Raw genomic sequence first — 19,862 nt, forward strand, 5'->3', positions numbered from 1 at the left:
TCCTGAAAACACGCACTTAATACAGGCTTGTGAAAACAATGGACTTGGCCTCACTGTTGCCCCATCTGATAATAATTTTTCACTTTCTGAAGTGGTGAGAGGTTAGTAATAATGAGAGAAAAGTGCAGGAAAAAAACCCTCAGTGGTTGAACTTACTCTTTAAACAGCTACCCTGCAAAGTGTGTTCACAGTTCAGCAATAGATGAGGCAGCTGCTGCTGCTGCTTCCTCTGGGTTTGTTTGCAGCAGCCCACCCAGGCCAGCCCGGCTGTGCCCAGGCGAGCGCCGCTCTGCCGCGGGCTGCACCCAGGCGCGCTCTGCAGCCTGCTTCCCGGGTCCTTGTGCACACCCACGGCTTAGCCGCCTGTCTTTGTAGCTTTGAGGAGGAGATGGACACACACACACACACTCACACATGCACGCACACACAACTCCAGTGTGATTCACATGCACAGCTGCAGTTCTGTGGGAATAAAACCCTCCCCTGCCTCACGGGCCGGAAGAAATTCAGAACAAACGTTCTTAGGAAAGGAGGAGCAGGGTAGTGAAGCCAGAGTAAACAAGCGCTGAGAGAAGGGTGTGGGAAGGGGTTGGGGGGGCATATCTATGTCAAGCCAGTAGATGCTAATTTGCTATAGATAGGACAGTAATGACTTTCTCATGTTGTCCGTCTGGCAATTGCTGTGTTCCTCATATCTCTAAAAAGAGATCCGACTAATGCTTTGAGATTGGGATCTGTTCTAATTGCATCCAAAGCAGCTTGTCTTTTGCTGCTTTACTGTTTAGATTCCAGTTCCATTAGCTTCTCTGTGCATCTGGGGGCCAGAGGGGCACCTTTGCTTTCTCAGCTGCGTAGGCACCCAATCTTTGGTGCTGGGAAAGGTGCGGGGGCAATCCGTGGCTCTACAACTCTCAGCACTGCAGCAGCTTGTCCCTGGGCCACAGCACCCATGAGAGCAGCAGGTGCCCAAGAAAGGCACTTACTTAAAATTCTGATCTTGACATCCAGTTATTGTAAGTCAGTAGCGCACAAGCATTATTTGACAACAGCATCTAACTGAAGCGACGCAAGGCTGTATGGTTTAAACACATCGAATGCATCAGCAGCTGCAGGCCTCAGGTCGGCGTCCATGTGAAGCTGCCTGCGTTAGCACTGCTAATGAGGGCTGCACAATGCAGGGAAGGTGAATGGAGGGAGAACAGCCCAGTGTTTCTAGCTCCCAGTGCCATGCTTGGATCCAGGACTCTCTGAACAGCGACACAAACCCTAACTTGTAAATCTCCTAAGTAATCTATCATTAGCAGTTGCTTTCAGATACTGGCATAGAGAAGTTTCTCAGGGTATTTGTTATCCAACCACAACAACCTAGTGTGGGCTGCAGTCTGGCATGTGGAAGCCAGCAATTGCACTGTTTGGGAAGCTGGTAGGATCCACAGTTTCCACACACACATATACTTCCCATGTTAATGTATGAGGTAGCACGGGGAGCATTATCACATTTTTGGACTGCTGCAATCTGCAGCAAAAGCTGGCTTTGCTGTGGGCACAAGAACAGCCCAAGTTGAAGCAAGCTGGCTGTGGTATAAAGGCTGTAAGAACATATGGTGATGCTGGCCAGGTCCTTAGCTGCCTGTTATAGTGTACAATTGAGAGCCAGACTTGGCTCAGCTGTAATAGGTCAGCCCAAAAGTCCATGCAGCCTGCTCTGGCATGCCCAGCAGTGGATGCTTAGAGCAAGAGAGCAAGTTGGTGGTTACAGAATGAGCCTTCCCTCCGTACTTGCCCTCCTTGCAGTTGGTGGTTTAGGGACATGCAGTGATAAAGACCTTTTAAGAATCTAAGTCCTTACCTTTACTGAAGTCTCACAGGGCTGAAGTTCATGGGCAAGGGGCAGGGCTTGGCACCTTGCAGGAATGGTAAGTGAATCACCTCTCCAAATCACTTTGTGTAGGCATAGAGCATACTCGCGATTTTTTTTTTCCCCCAGTGATCACAGAGGTGAGATTCCTGCACAGGTGTGGGTGGGGCTGTTGCGCTGTTGGCCAGAATGCTGATGGCTTTAACTGCCATGCAGGAAAGTCACGAGCGCTCATTTATTTAATGGCTCCATTTTGGTTTTGTTCTTGATTCTGTAGGTATAATAGTCTAGTGACTGGGAAGCGGGCAAGAGGACTCATCGCTGTGCTGTGGGTCCTGTCCTTTGGAATTGGATTGACTCCGCTTATGGGTTGGAATAAAGCCATGAGTGGGTGTCCCAACTCCACCAATGAGACAGGGGCTGCCACTGGAAAGGAACACCATGGCTGCTTCATCTCATGCCTCTTTGAGAACGTGGTAACTATGAGCTACATGGTGTACTTCAACTTCTTCGGCTGTGTGCTGCTTCCACTCGTGATCATGCTTGGAATCTACGTTAAGATATTCATGGTCGCCTGCAAACAGCTGCATCAGATAGAACTGATGGGCAACTCCAGGACCACACTACAGAAGGAGGTCCATGCAGCCAAGTCTCTGGCCATCATTGTAGGACTTTTTGCTTTCTGTTGGCTGCCCCTGCATATCTTGAACTGCATCACTCTCTTCCACGAGGACTTCTCCAGATCCAAGCCTGAGTGGGTGATGTATATGGCCATCATCCTCTCCCATGCCAACTCTGTCATCAATCCCATCATCTACGCCTACAGGATCAGGGACTTCCGCTACACATTCCGCAAGATCCTTTCCAAGATCCTCTGTAAGACAGATGACTTCCCCAAGTGCTCCACTGACAACAACCAGCACCTGACTGTCTCCAATATTAAGTCTCCAACAGCCTCTGTGACCATATGACCTTGCATGTCCTGCTCCTAGGATTTTGCAGTTTGTCCCTGACACTACCCCTCCTTGTGCCTATGTGAACAGCTAACTCCTAGAGGAGCACTCAGAGATGACCACTATGCAGTTATGCAGCTGTATTTTTTATTTTTTTTATTAACATAGTGCCTCCTAGAGGAATAACCTGACTGGGGAGACTGCGTGCAGCTCACCCTCTACTGTAACACAGGTTGCATGAGTGCTGGTGATCTTATTGTATTTCTTTTCCAGGTCAAACACTGACTATGGAAGACCCACCTGCTGGGGGTGTTTCCCCAATTGTGCTGCTCATGTCAAGTCCTAGGATCTTTATTTTTATTATGATTATTTTTTTAATCTTTTGATTCACTTAGTAATAATTTTGTGTCTGGTTTTGGGTTGTTCTTTAAGTCCATACTTGACAGCACTTTGGTAATACCCTACTTATTCCATCAATTGTTTGATGCAGCTAGTATTCTCTGATGGGAAAAAGTCTTACTTAGACCAATTGCTGGTGTGAAACTGAATCTGTGTTTCCAGGCTCTGAGGGAACCAATTGTGTTAATGGGAAAACAAGATCATTAACTGGCCATGTATTTTTGGCCCCAGTATGGAAGCCCTACTTACTAAATGCTAAAATTTTAGAGAAGGGTTGACTGAAGTCACAAACAATAGCAGCCTTATTGTCTTTAAATCACTTTGTTCTAAGGATTTACTATATTCTTCAGACCAATGCTTCAGGTTTGATATCAAATCTGATTTCTGTTATCAAGATTCAGAAGGCAGAAGCATCCCAGTAATCACAGATAGTCTGATCCAAAGTCTCTGAGGTTAGTGGAAACACTCCCTTGGTGACATGATCTCCACAATTAGACTTTGCTCTCAAGTCAAAACTTGATAGACTTGCACTGTTTCCAGAAGTGCTGTTTTTTAGCTGTGATAGCTTGCCTGATTCCTAAAACTTGGTCTTGCTGGGGTTCAGGTATATCCCAGTAAGCCTCAGAAGTTGCGAGTGCTCTTTTTCTAGTAGTGATGAAGTTTTATCCTGACCTACATCAGTAGCAAAAGACACTGGAAAGGAATTATTTTGCCTGAGAAACTAGAATGCCTTGACCTGCAAGCTGATCTTGGCCGAGCTCTTTGGGGAATAAGTTCACACCATAGATTTTCTAGCCTTGACTCTGTGGCAAACTGCAGAGTCCTGGCCTTTTAAAAGAACAGGCCCACTCAACAGCAGAGTGGTATTAATTTGTACTCAAGTTAGTAACTCTCCACAGCCACAGCTCAGTTTTTAGTTACTGCACCTGATTTACTATGTAACTGTGGTATACAAAACTATACGAAGGTAGAAAAAACAGTGCGTTATTTTCCAAAGTACTAGCTCCACTCCCCAAATTGCATGAAGACACGTGCACTAGTGTAAATGAACGAATGTTTCTGGTATGTCTTTTAGCAGGGCAGTTCATTCCACAACCGAGAGGAACGGGGTGAGGAAAGGCAGTCAGAAAAACATCAGGCTCCCTTCTTCATGCCCAAAAGCTGATTTTAGTACAGAGACAAGTCTGTGCTTGACTGATAAGACAAAGATGCAAAGCATACCATGTTACTGCTCCAGCCATAAAGTGGTTGTGGAAGGAAAAGCATCTTGTTAAAGGACAGATCAGAGACTAGATCAGACCTGCCATAGTGTTGTGGCCTACTTACAAATCAGGATTCTTACCTGATGGCTCTTGAGTGGCAGAAAAGTGGTAGTATTTCTCTCTGTAGCACTCAGTGCCAAAAGGAGCATCACTATGATCGGTGGGAAGCTGGAGTGCAAGGATGGGTATTTAATATGATTTTCAATGATAACCCATAACACTGGCCTTCCTAATCCATGCCAGGAGACAGAGATAGGAAGCAGTCCTTTTAGAGTCAGGCTGCATGAAAGGAAATTTAAACACATCCAGTTCCTGTAGGATAGGCCCAGTGGACAGACTGTGATGCCTGGAGCAGTTTGTCCCTGATAAATTGTACTTGAACTATATAGATATCAGCTTTTTTTTTTTTTTTTTTTTTTAACTACATTGCACTATAGGGGTGGTGCAACATAAGACCCCCCCTCCAGAGTTTCATTTCTCTGGAATATATAGATGACAAATATCCTGTAAAATCAACTGAAAAACAGCTCTGAAAATCTGATCTGAACAAGTTCTGCTACAGCAGCATCTGCTCTGCCAGCTGGTGTGCTCTGCAAGGAGCAGCTGCAGGTGTGATTTAGGGCCCAGCATGCTCCCAGAGGCCAGTTCACTAGGAAGTGATGAATGTAACTAACTAACTGCCTCGTATATAGCAGCGCAACAGTTAGACGGAGCCAGACCCAAACCCTGGTGAATCCCCAGTAAGCTCTGAATGGGATTGTAGATGCTTATGCTATGTCCAAATTTGGCTACAACTGGTTTGGGTATCTCAGATGCTGGCATTTCCAAAAAGAATCTAAATAGTTAAAGTTACTGTCCCAAGTGTTTCTCCTTCAACATCCCCATTCAGCTTTGCTGCATCTGCCTTGTTCATGGTCCAGCTAACAGATGTATCCACCTCCTGCCATTTGGGCAGGGTTTGGCTGTCTCCTTACTTCATTCCTTCCCTTCTGTATTATCTTTGGCTGTGTTCCTTCTGTTAATCATGGCTGGAAACAGCCAGGGTTTCACCTGCAGGTCTGGCAGTGTTGCAAAGTGGTTGCAAGCCATATTTATCTTTACAATAAAAAATGTAATCCCTCCCCTCCCGTTGTCTGAAAATAAATCAAAATCCAGACAGCACAAAACAGACTGAAACACACAGTACTGTAATGTAGAGCAAGAGCTGGTCCCAGACCACGTGCCTGTATGTGACAGCTTGCACTGCAGATCAGCATCCACTACGGCTACCTTTCATATGCCTCTTATGAGCCACAATTCCTGTAGACAGATGTGTTGTTTCCTTAGTATGAATATGCCCTTGGGCTATTAGCCATTATTAACTATGGCCCAGGTCACTGTGGTATTTAGGCACATAAGTGCCTTCATGGATCTGAGCCTAAGTCATTTGAAGGCAAAATAAAAATAGAACCACCTCCAACACAAACACACAAAAAACCCAAAACTCTGAAGGTTTCTATAAAAATGTGAAGTGAAAATGGCTGAGGAACTTTCTGTGGTGAGTACAGCTGTAAATGCTCAGCTATCACTCCCTACTGCTCTGATGTAAATAGGATGGATGTGTTCTCTTGTTGCTCAGATTTTGTAATTGCAGTAACCTTGTTATTTCCATACAGAATGCTTAATTTACCACCTACTCAACCTGGCTCAGCCTGTGCCCTGTCATTTCTTTCGGTGTTGTGTTCAAGCAGCGTATCATACAAGCCCATGCTGTACCTGAGGAGGAGACCGATACGCAATGCCCTAGGCCTGCCTCAAAGCACGGGCAGGTAGTCGCACAGCCTGGAAGGGAGCTGGCTTCTGGCTCACTGGCTGGTGAGTGAGAACTTGCCTGGCGTGCAGGATAGGGGGAGCAGCAGTTTTCCCTTTCGCCCATGTCCGACATGGGCAGCAAGCCTTGCTCCAGCTCTACGAGGGCAGCTGTCACAGCCTACCAACACCATTTACCAGACAGAACTACAGCAGACTGCGTCCCGGCCCAAGAAGAGAGACAACTTCAACCCAATTCTAACATGGAAGGAAAAGACAGTGATCCTAGAGGGGATTCTCACAGAGGAAAACAGTTCCATAACCCCTTGCCTTGCCTGCCAGCATGAAGTGGTTGGCCTGTCTGAATTGGTCAATTTAAACCCAAAGCAACCAGGCTGACTCTTCCAAATACCCCATATTACAGTAAGCACAGCAGCAATGACGCCTTCGCAGAAAAGCAGAACTGTCATCAGTCTTGAGGGGCTGAGGTATCCCTTCCCCTGGTATACATTTGCCAATGATGAATTTTAAAGTGCTCTGAGCAGCTAGCTACAAAAAGCCACTGCAGCTTCACTCTACCAACCTTTAAAGGCCACAAAGCCATGCAGGTACTCAGGGTGGGAGAGCTGGGGCTGCTGTCAGAGCAAGAGCAGAGTTAACAAGCTTTAATGAATCACTAAGAGAGCTGCTGGACTGTTTGTATTGCCATATTACAAGCACTCAATACTACAGATTAGTTCAAACATCTTCAAAAATCCAAGAATAGCCTAAATAAATGAAACTGATGTCAACATAGTTTCTGCCCATGCTGGGCCTTCTTAACATTTATTAATTAGTCCATCAGTGCAAGGCTGCTATTTAATGTCATGCTTGGGTGCAGCACAGAAAGAAATCTGCCAGCCAAAATGAACGTTTGACAGCCTTGTAGATAGTAAGAATGCCAGCTACACCTCTCAGAGCAGCTGGAAGGATACATAGAAAGCACACCTGCATGTGATCCAAATCCTTCATCCTTCTTCCTCTTCCTCGGCCAGTAAGATGCTTGTGAGCTGCTCCTCAGAGACAGTTAGTTCCTGGCATGCTCCCATGGCCTGGCTGAGGTAGACGGCAAGTATATGTTTGCACTGCAAACAATAGCGCGAACATGTTAACAGCAGGAGCGATGCAGGAATGTCGTGCCGCATCTGGGAGCCACAAAGATCCATCCTGGCCAGGATGTGATTAATGAAGAGCTCGCCCCTCTCAGAAGCATGGCTCCCTCTTGGCACCATAAGCACTAGCACAGGCTGGAGCTCCAGTTGGCCCCAGGTCAACTCCATGATCAGGATAATATAATACAGGGTTCTGACACACAGCAAAGCATTACTAGATCCTAATGCCTTCTCCATGCGGGACACAGGAGCAGGTGGGTTCAGGCTATAAAGAACAACAGTTGATTTGGTACTGCCTGGCAGCATTCATGCACCCCACAAGGTCCTCTAGAAAATGACAGCACTAGGCCCAGGTTACGGCGCTCCTGGAACAGAAGGTTTCCCCTGGAGGGAAGGATGGTTGGTGTGGGTGGACACTTACAGGCCAATTAGTTACCCCTGAGCCCTTCCTCATTGGCACTAGGTTTACCACACCACTTCATCAGCCAGACTCCACCGGACTGCCACATTTACAACAGTGGCCCTTGTTCCAAGAGACCAGGGATTATTCACTCTTGAAAGTCAGAATATTCATGTGTAATTAAGAACAAAAGCCCTCCCAAACCCCTGCAGGCCGAGCTCTACCCAGATACCGTGACTCTGGTGACTCCCAGAGGCCTGATTACGTGCTGGGTTAGCCACAGCCTGCATGGCCAATTCAACACTCCTGTTTGCTCCCTTGGAAACTTCAGGCTGCTCGGGTTCAAGAAGGAGAGATCAGCAGAGCCTTCTCCTCCCTCTCTGTCCTGGGCCCAAGTTAGGGCAGACAACTCACCAGAAGGCTCTCGCTCTTCTGCAGTACAGTGAAACCAAAAGCAGGACATGTGCAGAAGTGGCAGGAACTATAGCAGGTGTAGAGTTTGCCTGAGCTCCCAAGGACCTGAAACAAAGGCAGATGGATGAGGTAGGAGTCTTTTACTCCTAATGAACTCCCAGCCTGTATCTGGCCTGATGTCCTCCCCCCAATGACTCACAGCATGCATCAAGCAAAGAGGCGCTGCAATACAGGAAGGGCCCCAAACACTGCGGCAATTGTTTCCTGCAAAATACTGGAGCTAAGGCATACAGGTGGCCAGAGTCCACAGTTCCCCTACAATCAGCAGGCCAGCACTCTCAAGGGACAGCACTTGTGCCAGCATGGCCCAGGGGAGGGAGGGAGGAGGATATTGGGCCTCCTTGGCTGCCTGCTGGCATGACAGATTCTGAGGGAAAGGCAGCACTGGCCCATCTATGGAGAACACCATCACATGGCATTTGTTCTTCTGCCATGGACAACAGTGGACAGCCATGCTCCATCTCCCTACCTCACTCTCCAGGGACCCACAGGAAGCTGGAAACTCCACAGCTCTCTTACAGTGCTCTACACACATCTCTTCTACTGGAGAGGAAACACTCCCTTTGGGAACACACCCATGCTGGCAGCCAGCCTCTGCTCCAGCCACTTGTCTGCTCTTGAGAGACCAGGAAAAGGGCAGTGCCAGCGAGCACAGAGACCCGATTCCCTGATCTCTCTAAGCTGACAGTACAGCAAGCTCCCTCCCCCAGTACTGGCAAATGCATCGGGTGGTTGAAGATGACCAAAGACTACTTTGTCACAGAAAGCATATCTGTGAATCCAGGGCCACCACAGACCTGGGGATGGAAGGAGAACAGCAGTGAGCATTAGCAAGGCCTTTTCTCAGCAGCTCCAGTGGCTGGAGGCTGCAAGGGCTCTTGCTGTTTTGCTCCCACAAACAGCTGCAGCTATTGGAATCCAGTTTTGTCTGAATAAACAAAGTTCAAGTCTCCAGAGAAGAAGCCTCCCTGCTCCATCTCTGGTTTGGGAACGGCACTGTCTCCCTTTCCCACATGTTGCTCCTTTGCAAGGTCGGTACTGAGGCACATCTCTTCTGCACCATAGGCACAGGACACTGGCAGCCAAGCAAGGGAAGCATTCATTTCCAGTGTGGAGAAGCTGACAGGCAAACTGTGCAGGTGACTGTTGCTGGAGCTGGTGTAATCACGGGCAGTGCCCTCCTCTGTGCACAAGCCTTTGGGCTCTGATGGACACCATACTCCTCTCCCATACCAGGCCTTAGATGCTGTCTGGGTTCATGACATGCATAGACCTAAATCTAAGGATTAAGCACCAAAAAAAGACAAGACAGTGGAGCTCTGCACGGTGCTGCTTGCCTCCAGAATGTCCCTAGCACCCATACGTCCCTCCAGAGGAACACCATCCCTCTGGGTTCAGAGCTGCACTTGCTAGGGGAACGGTCCCCTGTTCCCCACAGCTCTCTCTGAAGCCCCCTGCCCGGCAGGTGATGCCCACAAGTATGAGCTTTCCCATGGAAGTGTCTACACCTCACATCTCCCACCTCTCTTAGCAGATTCAGGACACAAGATTTGCATTCCCATTTCAGGGGGAACGAGGCTTTTTTCAGAGTCTGGCCTTTACTCTGGGCCCTGCTTTTTATCCCGGCTGAGTTTGTTTCACTTGTAATAAGTTTGTTTTTCTCTAGCCCTTTTGATTGTTTTTTCCAAGATGAAGTATTCTGATGGTGCCTTTCCTTCAGAAGTGTTTTCTTTTGAAGAAGGGGGGGAAACACAGACACTGCCAGATTTGGGCTGAGTTTAGAGTTCTCCTGTCCTGACCTAGATGGCAAGAATGCAGCTATTGCCTAATAAGACAGAATCTAAAATCCAAAGACCAAGAGGAAAAGGTGCCTCCACTTCTGTTCAGCTGCAGCCAGGCCAAGAACTAGGTTGCTCTCTTGGCCCTGCGATGCCGTGAGATTTCCTCCCACTACGCTCATCTCCAGGTGCCTCACTGGCTGCACAGAGCAGAAAAATCACCTTGGTGGTGGTGTCACTGCCAGTGTGCTGGGACACAGGAGGTCCAGCTCTGGCACTGTGTGGTAGCTACTGCTGCCACCAACATACAGCTAGGCAGCACCACGTGTCTATACCAGGACCTGGTGCTCTACTCCTGACAGTGGGGCAGGCTGCCACAGAGTTCAAGGAAATTAATTTAAAAAGACATGATAAAGAAGAATCCAATAAAAATGCAGGATGTGAGCAATCCAAGTGACAGCTGGAGGGAGGGCTAGAGCACTGCCTCTTTCCCTGCTAGCCGGCTTTACTCCCACAGCTCACAGCAGTTCTGCAACTCAGGCATACCTAATAGTTGCTCCAACAGCAGCCTACTCACTTCACACTTCTGCTGAAATCCAGCACAGCTGCACCATTGGCCAGAATCCCTCCCCATCTCTGTCCCCCAGCTCTGCAGCAGGAAGACTTATCTCTGTTCTGGAGTTACAAGGGTTGGGCTGAGCCTGCAGTGTGGACAGATACCATACAAGCTCCTTCTGGGATGATTAACAGCTCTGAGGAAACATCAGCCCTTGAGCATCCCCCTCATCAGTGCTATCCCTGCAGCATGTAGCAGGGGCATTAATACCTGGGCATTAAAGAACAAATCATAGCTTTCACTTCACTGAGGGCTCTTTCCTCTCCCATCTCAGTTCCTGCGGTCAAGAGCTGCCTACACTACAGGCTGCAGTCCTAGGGCCTGTCTGAGCAGAGTCATTTTCCCCTGAAGCAGTGCCCAAGATGTGCCGGTTGATATGGAACGCAAACAGCATTTTAGCCTGCAAAGTATCAACAACTCAGATTTGGCTATAAGGACTCAGAAGAGTTTCACAATAGGACCAGTGTCACGGCCTCAAAGAGAAGAGTTCTCTAGATTCAGCTGAGAGCAAAGACACCATCATATATCCCAGCTCAACCACATCTGAGTGTGAACGGCAGGGCAGATCTGGCTTTCTGGGAAAGTGAGATGGATGACTGTGCATGCGTTCCAGGCAGCTACGGATGTCCCCCCCGCACTGCACTGGGCATGCTTCTCTGCTGAGAGAAAAGTGCACACAGCTGGGATATGTGTTTACACCACACACATGAAAGAAGAGCCAGTGACACTACCCAGCTACTCTGAGTGCAGTGTCCCACTCAGTGCTTTGGTTTCTACGGCCCCAGATTGCGTTCCTGTCACTGCTCCAGCCACTGGCCTCAGGGGAGGTTCTGCTCTTTGTTTTGGCCTCTCAGACAGCTGTGCTGAGGAAGAATTTCGCAATGGGACCAGCCTCCCACCCCCAGAGAAAATAGCTCTTCAGATTCCTCTGTTAATGAACTCATCAGCATGGCCTTAATCAGCAATCAAGCTTCACTAAAGAGCAATGCTGCTCAGAAGTACATCTGCACCTGTAGGCAGGAAGAGCTTTGAGTAGGTTGCCTGTCAGCTGGGAGGACACAGGCACAAGACCTTTGGTGATGCAGGGGGGCTGCTCAGGTCACAGCCATCAGCCAGGCAGTGCTGGGCTAAAAATAGGGCTTCTCCTATACAAAGCCCCAGTGACTGGCCCTGACCTACCTATCCACTGGTTCCTTCCCCTTAGGGGAACCAGTGGCTCACTCTGCCTGCAGAGGTAAGAGGGGAGCAGTCCTGACACCCGCTCTTTTCCAGTGAACATCAGTTGAGCAAATTGTCAGGACCATCAGTAGATAATAATCAACCAAGAAGACCAGCTCGCACCAGGTGACTGCAGGACTGCCTCCAGCAGAGGGTTCAGCCTCTTAGTTCAGTGGGGAGAGGACTGGGCAGCATGGAGGGGTGCCTGCCTTGCTGCAGCACACACGGTTTGAGGCAGCAGCATGCAGGAGCAGCTCTGCCCAAACTAGAACAAGGTGGCAGGTCAGCACATGGCACAACAAAGCCCTCTTGCAAGGGCTCACAGAGCTGCATCCTAGAGCTACACCAACAACTCTCATGTCACTGGGCAAAAAGGACAAGAAGGGGCTCAGATGGGGAAAGAGGTGAAGATTCTGGCAGGGCCATCTTTCTCTGGTGTCCTCCCTGCCTCATGAGGCTTCCTCCATCTCTGAGATGGATACTAAGCCTCCTGAGATGCAGATAACTCTGCATGACCAGAGGCTCTAAGCAGCCTTTAAACGAAAGGGTGGTGAGTGAAAACGGCATTCCAGTCTGCAATGCTCTGCCTTAGCCCACGCAGCCTGACTAAGTCCTGCAAGGAGAACGTGACCATTCTCTGCACAGTGGCATATTTAACAGAGCAGCAATAAAAAGGAAAAGCCTTTAAGCCTCCAATTAGTAAGGCAGCTTCCCATAAGACAGAAATGCCTAGAAAAAAATGCTGTCTCAGGGTTCTGGAAGCAGAGCTTCTTAGGCATTGCTAAACACCCATAAGGCAAGCCCTCAACTCAGACCAGAGGCTGTGTTCTTGAGTTATGTATGTTTATGAATTATGCCTCTTTGGAGGGGCAAATGTCCTCTCCGGAGACCCCAGAAGTGATGAAGACTCCATTTGCAAATCAAGCAATGCAAGCTCTGAACACATGAAAAATGTTTGTGTCATCACCCAGGCCTGGCATCCCAGCTCTTCTCTCACCCCAGAAGACCCCAGTGCATCTCAGCACCTCCAGAGAAGCAGGGAAGGGTCTTTGCAGGGAGGATATATGGAAATGTTCCTCTGGGCTGCTGCAACAGCAAACAGAGAGATTCCCCCTTCTCTGACATCTGAAAAAGCAAAGCACCAGGTTCAGCAACAGAGAGCACTGTGCCATCTAAGGGAGGCTAGTAGTGCTAAACAGCAGAAGCAATTAAGTGCCTCTTCACCAAAATCTTATGAGCACAGGGGTCCCACTGCTTGCACAGCCTTAGCTGGGGCACAGCACACAGTGTCCTTCTGACTCTGTGATCCCGTAGGCTGGACGCAGCTGGTCAGCAGGTCACAGAGAACTGACAGACCATCCCCAACAGCAATGCCACAGCACAGCACTCAGAACAAGGAACTGTCCATACCACTGCAAAGTTTGAAAGAAGTGCCACTGCTTTCTCCATCCAGCTAATGGGCCTCACCTCCAGCTCTGATCCTGTGTTGTAAAAGGAGTTTGATCTTTAGGGCTAGGTTGAGATTTTCTGCCTAAAATGCCAGTTATGAAGAAGTTTCTGTGATCCACAGACTTGGCTACAATGAACTACAATGAAACCCATGGGTTTGGCCTTCATTGCCTCCTCCCAGGCAATAAGGATCCTATTGCCAGGTGGGATGCCAAGAGTGTTCAGGACAGTGAAGAGACCGAGTGTAACAGGGAAAGAAACATAATGACAGCACTTAACAGTGTTGTATACACTTCGTCAGGAGGAAGAACTGCCTTTGCTGGATAGGATGAAAGTAATACAGCAAAATGAGCAATCCCTGCAAAGCATCCTTCTGACCCTGACACCCACAGGCATGTCAGGAGCTGTCTTTGGCTGGGAGCTGCAAATAAAACTGTAATACACAATGCCATTCTAATTTTAGTCTGTAGCTACTGCTCTCCAGTATCACTTTAGGAGTTTGTGAGACACTGATGTTGTCTCTGTGTTTATCCAAGTGCATTTCTTTGTTATGCAAGTTAGGAAAATACTGGTTCACATGTCAACTGAAAGTCATCAGAAACTGAGATGGAACAGAGGAAAACGATGTGTACCTGGTATGCAGTCCTTCCACTAGGGGACACAACTCGGGTGACAGAACGTTGATCCACCAAATCCAAAGCTGGGACAGCAGATGGGCCAAATATGAACTTCAGTCTGAAAGATAAGGTGTATCTAGTTAGGTCACACCACAAAATGAGAATCCTATTTAGGGGGCTTAGCCTTAATCCATAGAATTTCACCCTATAGACTCCAGAAGGCCTGCAGCCAAAGGCTCCCATTGCAGCTCAAAATCCCACTACTTGCAGGTCCATTAACTATGCTACCAAGCAATGAAGCATGTAGGTCACACTCATTTTTGCTGACCTTCACAAAGTGACTGCCCAGCTCTCTAAGACAACATGGAGGTATCCCAGCTGACAGCCACTCTCTTGGAAGACAGACAGGACTCATCCTTAAGGACAAGCTCCATTCTGCTAGCTATTTCGTGCATCTATGTGGTTTTTGATATTCTTAAGAGAACTTCCACATTTTCAAGCTGCTCCTAAACATCTCCACATCTCTTTGCAAAACCCTGCTAGATTTTAATTACAAGCCATTTTAAGGATTTTTCTTACACAGTGACGTTACAGCTTATCTGTTTCTTCAGGACCATGACCCAAACACAATTCTGGCTCTGTGCTGCACAAACAGGACATGAAGTGGTTCCTGTCCTGAACTAAAATGAGACAAAGTGCATCAGAGATACACAAATGAGATTTTAACATTCAGTCTGTATGGTTGTGAGGCAGTATTAGCCATGTAGGTGAGAAGTTATCTTTAGGCAGCATTTTTGGCTTGACAGAGTCCCTTCACAGATCACCAATTATTGCAAAAGAAGTGGGTGAAGCAAGAGACACAGGTCCTTACAGTGATCTGATCAGCCTTTCTCTTAGTATTCCTGTAGCTCTTCCGATACAAACCGTGTGTAGACAGAGCACTGTTGCTTAACCGATTTACCAAACAGTGAAGCTGAACAATAAAGCTGGAAAAGAAACCTTGCTTCTGCCCAGCACCCTAAATACACGGGGCCTTCCTCACTTTTGGCAGCAATGGCAAGACTTGGTGGCAAATAGAAGCTACGGAAAGGAGATTCTGGGGTATGCACATTGCTGGGGCTCCAACAGGCGTTACTGTCAACAGGCAGTGTCACACACGCAGCCCAGTGATCCTTGTTGCAGCAAACACTCTGAAACTGTCACATGAATGCAACGTGCATAAACAGGGACTTCAGCAGGGGCCACACCAGGAAAACAAGAGAACATGGAGACAGAGTTGCTAATGCTAAAGGGGAAAAGAGATTGTGCTCTGGGACAGCTTAGTTGTACCTACAGATTGTCCTGAATGAGTTGCCCCAGATCAGATTATTGATCCATTTGGTTTGGAATCCTACCTCCAGTCATGGCCAACACGTCAAGCTTCAGAGCAAGGAGAGAGGAATGGTGATAGACAACTCCTTGGGCAACAGGAAATGCAGCAGTAGGGCTACTTTCTCATCCCAGGGAAAACTGGTTTATACCCTGGAGCACAAATCTGCCATTTTATACTGATCATGTGTTCTGGATCACAGTCACAACTGAGGTATAAATTAACCTTTCTCTACCCTCCAAAGTGCAGTAATCAGAAGCTAACAGCCTCGGGGAAGCACTGCAGACACTCCACTGCATGTGGAGCAACTGGATAGCAATAGTTTTACATCTCTAATCCTGCTACCAGCACAGTTCAAGAAGGATTGCATCTCCTGAAGATTCCATGCAAGGGTATGTGCTAAATTATATGTCAAATATGGAGACCTGAACCTTTACCCTATTGTCCAGGCAGCCCTTGGCTTAAAAGTTATTCTATATCTGTACATCCTGCCACTTTGAATGTGTTCCAAAGAGTTCAGGGGTAACAGAGATAATCTTTAATCTTTTATCCACTGAGAAAAATCTGTGTAGTCTAGATTAGTTACAAAGGTAAACAACAAGGAAATCAGCAGTGATGAAAGAATATTTCAAAACACGAACAAGAGAAAGCAGAGGAACATTTCCAGCTCCAGTCAAGACACAAAGAGCCAAGACAGAGCCCTGGCGTCTCAGCAGTATGGGTGACCTATGTGTTTGAGTCAATCTCATTGATAACAAGCCAAGTAGACAGACTTATTCCAGGAAGACCAAAAGTTAAGTGGCAAAAACTCAAGACGATACGGATTGGCTTCATCTGATGGACTGAGAGGTGGGTGGAGAAACACTCAGTGTAAGACATTCCTTAATGATTAGGTCTGGGACTACAAGAGGACTGAGTCTAATGAGTTTCAGTAACTCTTTCCAACTCGGGGAATTCTTTTTTCATGTATATAGTTTGATCAGTCTAACAGGAAATAAGTAAGGGGAATTCCCAAAGGAAATTCAAGGTCTGGAGAGATTTGGAAGAGATTCAGAAATGAAATGAGAATACTTTTGAGCCCCTGGTCAAAGGGAACTGATAGCAATCCGACTGCCAAGTGTTACCACCCAACCATTACTAAACTTAACAAGGGAATTTCTCTCCTCCTCTTTTCTTTTATGACAAGAAGGAAACAAAATGGTATGAGACGTGTCGAATATAATCTCACTGTTTAAGGGTCACTATGGTCCCAGAAGAGGCAGCCAGCACGCATACTTTCACAGCCAGAGAGTGCTATGTTGGATTACTTTAGACTCAAAGATATTGAGGCCTGAAAGGTTCCTGGTGACCTCCTCTCTTGGCTAAATTACAGGCAGGCAGGGACACAAAGCTAAAGATGAGAATGAAAAGCCTTTATCACAGTGATGGTACCTTTTCTCTGCCACCGCCACTGATTAATGAGGGCTGCAGAAGTTTCAACACTCAGATCTCTTGGGAGAAGGCACTTCTTGGGTATGACTGACATATTCCCAAGCTTCAGTCAATGCAAGGGCAGTGAAGATGACCTCAGACTTCCTCAAAACAGAAGAAAACTCTCAGGGTAATCTTCAAGGTGACAATTCCCTTTTGCAGGCAGATGATACATTCGCTTTTCTTTTTCTGTCACACATGTCTATGTCTCAAACAGAGAAAGGGATCTCAAGATGCTGCTGTGCTCACAATATGAAGGCAGTGGAGATGCAGTGTTCCAGGGACATGAAACATCTGAAACAGCCTGCTTTCACAGAAAACTTGTTCCAGGTCTGAGGGTGGACTCAGAGCTCAGCTGAAACATTCTGGGTTTTTGCAGGTCTAATCCATTCCAAATTAGAGCAAGTCATCACAGGAGATTCAGTGATAAAGAGATAATTTCATGAATCTTTGAAAAAACCCTAGAGATAGTCTTTTTGGACAGTCACTCCCACTACCAGCAAAAGCATTTAGCAACAATGCATGAGAAACACCTACTAGTCAAACACAGGAAAAAAAAAAAAGCAATATTATGATGACAGCAGATTATTAATCGCCCTTTAGCAGAACACTTGGGACAAGAACTAAAGGAAAAGATACTTACCCCAGGAGCAAGTCATCAGGAACTGTAACAAAAAGAAAATGAAGTGTGATTTTGCTGAACTCCCCAGTGTGAGAGACAGATATTAGCGTCACAGGGAGGCTAGAGTCTTCCTAATCTACCCCCAGAGGCCACACAAGACTGCACCCTGCAGTGCTCTAGCCATCCTCGCTAGCCACCAAAAGGACAACAAGGCGCAGGAAAATGATTTGCTATGGTAGAAAATTTCAGTCACGGCAGTGTCAGGGAAAGGAGACATGGCAGTGGATGGGAGTTTGCTTCCCCCACCTTTCACAGCTGGAGCTCTAGCTCTGAGCACACCCGCCAGAACAGCTCAGGTTCCACAAAACCCGGAGAGATGCAGGAATAACAAACAGTCAGGCAGTGCTGTTGTTTTTCCACCTTAATTCCTTGCTGTGTGAATTGCACCAAAACTCAGAACAGTCAAGTGCCAGGCTATTCCCACAAGACCGCCCACCCCTCAGTTCCAGTCCTGAACTTCCCACATCCTGTCCTAGGCCTGGACCCTCTTTTCACGACAGCACTGCCTTTCCCCAGGCTGGGTCTGACACATGCCACATGGCTCCAGCTCCCTCCTTGCACCTGATCTCCACTCCAAAACGTATCCGCTCCCAGCCCAAAGCTGCGTTCTACGCAGTTAATACAGTAATTGAGGTTTCCTCAATCCTTTTTAAACAAATCATAAATTCCATTCTTCTGAGTCAAAAAACCTTCCAAATATAAACTACGCACTTTCAACATGACTGCTTATACATAAGGCACTTATCAAGTATGACAATTAAAAATATATTACATATACATTCAGAGCCACGGGGTTTAATTTTAAAAAGAAATGCAGAAGCCGAAATACACTACTTTCATAATATCCTGCTTTTAAAAGCATGTAAAGAGGCATGCAGCCTGAACAACTTGCTCTGCAGCTTTAAGAAGCTGGTTAAAAATATATATATTGGCTTCCCTGAAACTCTCTTGGCATGAGTTGAGAACTTTGCGGCATCAAAACTTTAACAATGTTGTTCTTTTCCCAACATAGTCTTGCAGGGCTCTGCTAGTTTATAGCTTTTAATACATAGAAACATAATGTCTCCATTTATTAGAACTTCTTGTTAAGATGGAAAATTACATTTAAGAAAAATAGTCTGCTTGTTTTAACTAACAAGTTAGGCTGTGATTAGCTAATTGGATCTTTTTGTTATCACTAATGGGACACTGTGTACTATTTGTATTCTACTGGAAGACTGGGACTTTTGACTTTAAAAATCCTTCCTTCTAGCAATTCAAAATATTTCTATGACTTATGCTGTTGGTTTGACTCTTCCACCTTTCATCTAATTTAAGTCTCCAAAGTGACTGAGCAGCTTCATTCCCTGGTTACATCGCAGCATACTGTTTTGGTGCTTTAAAGAGAAGTGTACCTTAAAGTAACATTGATCTTTTTTCTTGTTTACAACAGCATTTACAAACTTCTTTTTAAAAGTAACACATAGATTTTTGATCTATCCTAACCTGCCACGATCCACACTGCAAGTACACCAAAACACTGTGGTCACTCAGGCAGTTTAGATATCACGTCACCATCCCTTCCTCTCTCAAATGTAGTACTCAACAGATTTGTCTGTATGTTTGGTTGCTTTTAGTGCAGGCAAAAATATTCTTTAGAGTATTTTATTCTCGTATGGAGAACCACTACACACTACTTATCAAGTAAACATAAACAATAATATTCCTTCAGCACAAATTACAGAACTATGTTAATAATCCAGAGTGCAATGAAAGTAATTGTTCTTAACTAGTTGCCAAAATTGGCCAAGATTTTACCTGCTGGCTTATATTTTCCTCATTCAGCAAGAGGGAAGTTGCTCATTGTCGGGGGATGGCGAGTACAACGCCCTCTGCCGGTCAGCCGGGAGAACGTTAGCCTTTTTACGGGGGCTTTCCTTTCAATTCTGGTTTTAAAATTAGCGAGCAGGTAAAGAGCTCAGCGGAGACGGCAAAAGCCATAGGTAAAACAGTGTAAATTATCATCCCTAACACGCCAGCACTCACAGTACAAGCTCTCACCGAGCAGGTCTCGTTCTCAAGAAAGCGTCCGCCTTGGGCTAACTTCTGGCGGGACGGGAATTCTCGGAGGGGGCTGCGGGAAGCGCAGCTCCCCTCACCGCCCCGTGCCGCGGCGGTGCCGCTTCCCTTCACATACCGTGCGAGGCCTGCTCGAAGGCCCTCCTGACCTCCCTCAGAAGCTCCTCCGCCACTGCCGGCAAGGTGCTGTCCATCCCGCCAACAGCGGCCCGGCGGCCGCAACCGGCCCTGCGAGCCGTTGGGAAACCGTTAGGCCGCGGCCAACCTGCGCCGGCGCGCGCCGCGTCCCCATGGCAACGCGCCGCGCGCCGCCGCGTCAC

General features: G+C 47.1%; 2 protein-coding genes across 8 annotated transcripts in view; one reads left to right on the forward strand and one right to left on the reverse strand.

The window, feature by feature from the left end:
• ADORA2B (adenosine A2b receptor) overlaps positions 1–4,555 on the forward strand; it is a 19,765-nt gene extending 15,210 nt beyond the window's left edge. Inside the window, exon 2 of the mRNA XM_013953842.2 lies at positions 2,136–4,555. Coding sequence (XP_013809296.2) covers positions 2,136–2,829 — 694 coding nt within the window. The 3' untranslated portion in view covers positions 2,830–4,555. The remainder of the gene's footprint in view (positions 1–2,135) is intronic.
• Positions 1–19,827, reverse strand: part of ZSWIM7 (zinc finger SWIM-type containing 7) — a 22,360-nt gene extending 2,533 nt beyond the window's left edge. For 2 of the 7 annotated variants that reach the window (XR_010886228.1, XR_010886227.1), the window contains exons 1-6: positions 19,661–19,827; positions 17,446–17,467; positions 13,979–14,081; positions 8,226–8,330; positions 7,248–7,384; positions 4,553–4,640 (exon numbers count right to left, since the gene is read on the reverse strand). Coding sequence is in view for 5 of the 7 variants with exons in the window: in XM_013953871.2 (XP_013809325.1) it covers positions 7,268–7,384; positions 8,226–8,330; positions 13,979–14,081; positions 17,446–17,467; positions 19,661–19,736 (423 nt within the window). In the remaining 2 variants the exon portion in view is untranslated. Of the gene's footprint in view, positions 1–4,552; positions 4,641–7,053; positions 7,385–8,225; positions 8,331–13,978; positions 14,082–14,542; positions 14,668–17,445; positions 17,468–19,660 lie in introns of those variants that run through there. The other 5 variants (XM_013953868.2, XM_013953869.2, XM_013953871.2 and 2 more) reach the window with 4 other exon arrangements.
• Between the last annotated feature and the right edge of the window lie 35 nt (positions 19,828–19,862).

The sequence above is a fragment of the Apteryx mantelli genome, chromosome 22 (assembly GCF_036417845.1).
Source record: "Apteryx mantelli isolate bAptMan1 chromosome 22, bAptMan1.hap1, whole genome shotgun sequence".
In the NCBI taxonomy this organism is placed as follows: Eukaryota; Metazoa; Chordata; class Aves; order Apterygiformes; family Apterygidae; genus Apteryx; species Apteryx mantelli.